This window comes from Harpia harpyja, chromosome 6 (genome assembly GCF_026419915.1).
Source record: "Harpia harpyja isolate bHarHar1 chromosome 6, bHarHar1 primary haplotype, whole genome shotgun sequence".
NCBI lineage: Eukaryota > Metazoa > Chordata > Aves > Accipitriformes > Accipitridae > Harpia > Harpia harpyja.
This window is the reverse complement of record NC_068945.1, coordinates 63,930,552-63,936,551: the sequence shown is the minus strand read 5'-3', so window position 1 is coordinate 63,936,551 and position 6,000 is coordinate 63,930,552. Positions and strand designations below refer to the sequence as shown.

The following is a 6,000-nucleotide window of genomic DNA, read 5'->3' as shown; positions in this document are numbered from 1 at the left end:
TTTTGGGCAACTGCACGCTTTCAGGATACTTGCCTCCTTACAAAATGAGATCTGGCAGAAATCTGGAGAAACACATGTATGGGCGATGTTGTAAAAACTTCACAGCACACTCTGCAAACTGGAGGTTGCCTACCACCAGCCTGACGAGCGAAGTCCTCGGGGAAAACGTGCTCTAACGATTCCAGCACTTCTCAATCCCTGACTGCTGTTACAGCTCGTGAATGAAAGGAGCAGACCTAGAGCTGCGCTTGCAGTTTTCCACTCTCAGTGTTCAATTCTGTGATTAAAGAACATAACTTTAAGTATATTGTAAAAACCTTGACGACTCCTCTCCACAGCATCATTGCTTGATTTACCTCGGGCCAGTTTTCTGGTTCGGTTCCCCACGTGGCTGCCCGAGCCCAGGGTCTGCACAACAGAAAGGGGGCAAGAGGAAGCTGCTGCAGATGAGGTGGTGCTGAAGTCGCTTCCTTCAGAGCCACTGTCTGCATAGGACAGTTTATGTTATGTGAAACGATGATCTCTGTTTCAGAACTCCTTGCTAAACGGCAAGAAAATCTTTGCATTTACTAAGCATGCTTCAAGTATGTTTCTTGGGGCAGGAGTCCTCCTGCTTCGATAAAATGCCATCTATTCTTGCGTTGCTTGTATGAAGCGCTGCCCGAGCTACAGCCCCATGATATACCACAAACTCTTCAAAACATCATTTCAGAAGAACAAAGTCAATGTAAACAGACAGACACCAATTCTAAATTACAACACTTTATTGCAGCATTGGCAAAGGTCAGATTTCTGAAGCTGGTGAAGATCGGGCGGCATTTCTGTATGAAATGTTACAATTTTACAAGTCTCTCTTCCTACATGCAGAAACCAAAACCAGTGGTAAAAAGGACTTTAAAAGAGCTAGAAAAAAGAATTAGTAGTAACATACAGATGAGCTCTTTAACTCAATTAACTACCTCTACCTGAAAGCAAACAAAAACCTATGCTAATAAATAAGATTGTCAGAAACAGAACAAGAAACCTCATTTCTACTTAAAAAAAAAAAAAAATTCTACTTGTTTCCAGACTTAAATCTTTTTTCTTTTTTTTTTTTGTTTGTTTTTTTTTTTTTAAACTTTTTTTTTTTTGTTTCAATAGACACAGAGGCTTATCAACCCATGAAGATCAACAAAATATTTGGATCCACTCCTTGACATCCTCCTGTTATGCTGACTGGCACATTTTGGTTTTCAATGATACATACAATGGGCTCAACTATATCCCTGTCCTTAGGCTGGTGTCAGGCTGTTCCAAGCAGTACGAGTCAACACCCTGTGTTAATCAACTTCACGTTCTATTTTAAACCTTAACAGACATTTTACCTCCTTGGCTTTCAACTTTTTCACCCCTCCCCACTCCCCACCCTCTCTTTCTTGCTTGTCTGGCAGCAAAAGGCTATTCCTTAACCAAAAACCTTCTCTCTGAGGAGTGTTTGAGAAGTTATCCCACTTGTCAGGGTTTTCTTTTAGATTTCACTGTTTGCTCTATGTTTTTCTACTATAGACTTGCAGCCCCCAAAGAATACCCTTCCAACACAAAATGCTCGATTCAGAGATAATGTAACTTCCGTCAAGTTTAGAACTTTGTTCTCCCACACACTGAGCTGTCAAAGACCTTTTCCGTTCCAGTGTAATCCATCTGAATTTCAGGTTGGTCTTTGTTTTCGCCAAGCTGCTCACTGGTCAAGTTAACCATCTCATTCATTTACTTCTGCTCTTATGAGAAAATTAACCCTCAACGCAGTTCCCATAACAAAAAGCTTTTTTTTTTTTTCTTTTTTTTTTTTTGGTAGGCCAGACTGGAAGCTTCCACTTGTTCTCTGTGGGGTTGAGGGGGGAAGAAGGGAGGCTGTTATTTCTGCCCCACGGCCCCAGCCTGTCCCAGGTTTCGATTTTGAACGCTCTAGACTGACATGCTGAGATGTGTCCACTGCTCTCATTTAATCGCTGGAGGACTCCACTATCCACAACATCAGAGATACAGGACCTAATGAAATGACACTTGCTGCTGGATCAACGTCTCCTAAGAACAGAAAGGAAAAAAAAAAAGTTTAATGTGAGATATTCAATACCGTATAGGTTAGCAACCACTGGAATCAGCTGCTAATGATTTTGATACCCGTTTAACCTCTATATATTAAAGTTACATATTTCTATTATCTGCACAAATTTTTAAAAAGACCACATCAGACAAAAGAAGGTACATAATCTACATCAGAAAAAGTCCCCTATGCAATCTCAGCTGATGAATCTAAAATTGTTCAGAAATAGACAGCGGCCTTATCCTCCCAGATGAGATGCTAAGCTACTTAAGCGCACAGCTAATTTGTGAATTTGTTGAAATACAATTTGTTTTAAACAGGATTCACTTTTTGTGCAGTTTCTTCATGTTTAGAAGTACTGCAGAAATGCTAGAGGGCTTTCTAGAGTCAGATAGTTTTTTGGAACATTTTTAGAGAATTGACAGTTGTATCAAAATCTCTGACCACCCCTTGTTCATGAAAAACATGTCTCTACCCAGAAAGAGCCACATTTAATTCTCTTAAGAACACAAGTATGCATTGAAAAACTACACCAGTTTGCAGACATGTGATTCAACAAGACCAGAGTAATCTAGCAGTAATGCTAATTTAGTATCACTAACTTCAGCACAACTGTCAAGTTACTGTATCCGGGCTGGTTTTCAGTTGCTTTCCAGACTGCAAATTAAGATTTAGTAGTACAAAACAAAGTGAAAATTAGACATCTACAATTACACAAAAACTCCAGGGCTACACACCCAAGTCTTTTAGCATGTAATCAAAACAGTTCATGTTTCTTTACATTAGTGCACAAACCTCAAGCATTTGCTGAACAGTAATTTAATCTAAACCTAGTTTTTACTGAAAATCTTGCAAGAAAAACATTACAAGTATATTAAACTGGACACAGTAACTTTTGTATTTCTTGTAACAGATAAAACTTTCACAGTAATTCTGTATTCTTATGTATTGCTTTGTTTTGTTATCCACTATTTGTGTATTTTACATAAACACTGTATATTTTTGTCAGGAAGTATTGAGCTGATGCATCACTAGAACTTACTGCAGCATCACTTCTATTACTTGGTTTTAACCATCTTTTAGTGTTGTGTAAGAACATTCCAATCTTTGTGGCACACTCAATATCAGGAACATTGGTTATGTGGTTGCAAAAGAAAGGAACTATAATTTTAATATATTTAGTAGAATGAGATTTCACTTGCAGAATGTTACAACTGAGAAGAAACTTCAAACATCAATGAATTGCAGAATTGTGCTTTTACCTCTCCATCTCCTTTAAAGAATTAATTCTACCATTGATGGGGAGGGAAGGAGAAAGGCTAGGACTAGCTACATGTCTTTAACTTCATAAAAACTGCTCTCATCCAAAACAGCAGCTGCCATGGCATGTTGGTGGCAGATAAGGCAGAGTACGCAGTGTTTCAGTGGTTTAGGGCAAGATGCTGCTGGTAAAAATCTTAGTAGCAGTTCTTCCAAAAACAGGTATTTCACACAACATTTCTCTCCAAATTAGTAAACTTGATCCAACCCTGTATTTGGCAAGATCAAACTTTGTAGTAGCTGTAATTAAAGACATCTTGAACTGTATGTGTAAAATGAATCAATTTTTTGCAACCTACTCCCCCCACCTCCCTTCCCTACTATCAACACAGTAATTAATTTGTATAAAAATCTTACAGTCATCTTTTCAACACCACTGCTTAAGTATTAATACTGCCTACATACTCCATGTGATAGAGAAACACACCGATACACTTTTACCTAACTATGGCTAGAGTAGAAAACTGGAACATGTGAAGTTGCACAGAAACATTATACATAGTATAGGCTAGGAAATAATCACAAATCCATTGCACATGTGAAGTTGGGAGAACTAAGTCAACAAGAAAACATTATGGCTTAAATTGAAACATGCCCAGGACAATATATGAAATCAAGTCCTTTCTGCACGTTGTTGACATCACAAAATCACAAAAAATTCTGAGTATTTCTTAACTTGTGAGATCTTTGAAATTAAATTTCACACTTCTCCCCAATACCTTCACGTCCCTCCATCAATCCACAATACTCTATGCATTTCTGGAGTAATGTATTTCTTCACAAATTTCAGGAACCTTCCTTCTCCTCCAAACACCTCCTGCCAAAACTCACTTGCTGCTTTGCTTTTCACGACTAATCTCAGCTTTGGTGCTCCCTGTTCTCTCTCTCTCCCCTAATCACATCAACCAAGAACAGGAACATGAAATAGAAACACAATGAACTCCTGGAATTTATTTTTCTGTTTTAAATATAATGCTCCTTCATGAACAGTTCTGTGTGTGCCTTATTCTGCTGAATGCCTTTTCTTGCTTTCAGATGCATGAGCTTTAGAGGGGGAGGCCAGTTCTTAAAGAGGAAACAGCATCTGAAGTTCAAACTCCTGCTCTGAACTGTTGCCTGCATGAACAGCAGAGATAATTTACAGAGACCGATCTTTGCTTTCAGCTCTCCTCCCACAAAAGTGGCCTTTGAGAATAAGCAGTATGTATACATTCCTGTATACTGGCAAGAGAAGAAAAATACTGGAGAGTACCAGCTTAAGTTCTGGGAAACTTAAAGTACCTGTCATGCCACAGCTTCTTTCTTGTTTCATAGATCTATGGAATCGGACAAAATATCACTTGTCTTCCACATGGGAGTGTGTAAGTGTGTTTATGTATCAGACCATGAAGTGACTTGATTCCACCGTAATGAATGCAGTAACAGAGATTACAGACATATTGTACCTTAACATGGGCTGGAGAGAAATTTCAACAAATGTAAAGGTGTTTAGAGTCATTCTGAACACATTACTACTGCTGGGGTGACTAAGTTGTTGACAGCAAAATTGGAAATTACATTCTGTAGAATGTTAACATAGCCATTTTGTATTGAAAAAAGTGTAGCACTAGATTTGAATAGCTGTTATCAATTTAGCTTTGCAAGAATATATTCTCTGGAACAATCACATTTCAGAACATGTGTTTCTGGACTAATAAAATACTAAGGTGCCCTGGTCATTTCCTAACGAATCTGAATGATCAACTTCTATACTGTAAACATCACAGATTCAAATAATCCACAAAACCTAGACTCACCTAAGTAAGAGAATCTTAAGTTATGCAAGTTATATTCTCATCTGTTCAACAAAAACAAAGTATTCTGACAAAATCAAATCAAAGTCATAGCATGCAAAGTGGGCTCTTATCAGGAAGGTGTTTGAGGATTGGTAGGTAGTTTCCAGAGGGCCACAAAGCTGCAGGGGGTTTTCTTATTATTTTGTGTTGAAACAACATGTTTAAACAAAGAGTCTTTATAAATGAGTATACTAATAAATAAAATCCTGCATTCATTTCCCTCTAAACTATAATTGTGATCAGGTCTCTCTCCACCTTTGCTGTATGGGTTAGACTTGCACCTACATTTGCAGAGCCCCACAAGCACCATATTGCCAAGACAAAACACCTGAGGAGCTGGCTTTTCTTATTCTTTTCTGTTCAATTCCAGTGCAGTCCACCAAAAGAAGCTGCAGGTTTTGGACACCCCCCCCCCCCTTCATATTCCTAACTTGGGCTTTCCTCCCATAAAACAGCTGAAAAGAGAGGCTGGAATTTCTCTGCTGAGTTTCAATGGTTTTCATGGCAGGCTACACTAGCATATGTATGTATTGGGGAAAAGAATGTAGTACAGAATCAAGAATGACAACTAAGAAAAGGTCAAGATTAAAATACTGGTGAAAAAGATGGCAAAGAGTAAGGTGAACTAAGCTAGCACACAAATAAAGCACTGAATTTTTTAGTATTTATATCTAGAATGTGAAGATGGGAACCATTTCATCATAAAAATCTCTGAAGCAACTGTAAAATATTACCACTAAACTAATGACCTCTCAATTTTTT

General features: G+C 38.2%; 1 protein-coding gene across 2 annotated transcripts in view; it reads right to left on the bottom strand.

Moving 5' to 3' along the window:
• Positions 1 to 746: 746 nt before the first annotated feature.
• The window catches only part of UPF2 (UPF2 regulator of nonsense mediated mRNA decay), a 67,506-nt gene continuing 62,252 nt past the window's right edge, over positions 747 to 6,000 (bottom strand). For both annotated transcript variants that reach the window (XM_052788826.1, XM_052788827.1), the window contains exon 22: positions 747 to 2,064. In XM_052788826.1, the coding sequence (XP_052644786.1) occupies positions 2,055 to 2,064 (10 nt within the window). In that variant the 3' untranslated portion in view covers positions 747 to 2,054. The remainder of the gene's footprint in view (positions 2,065 to 6,000) is intronic.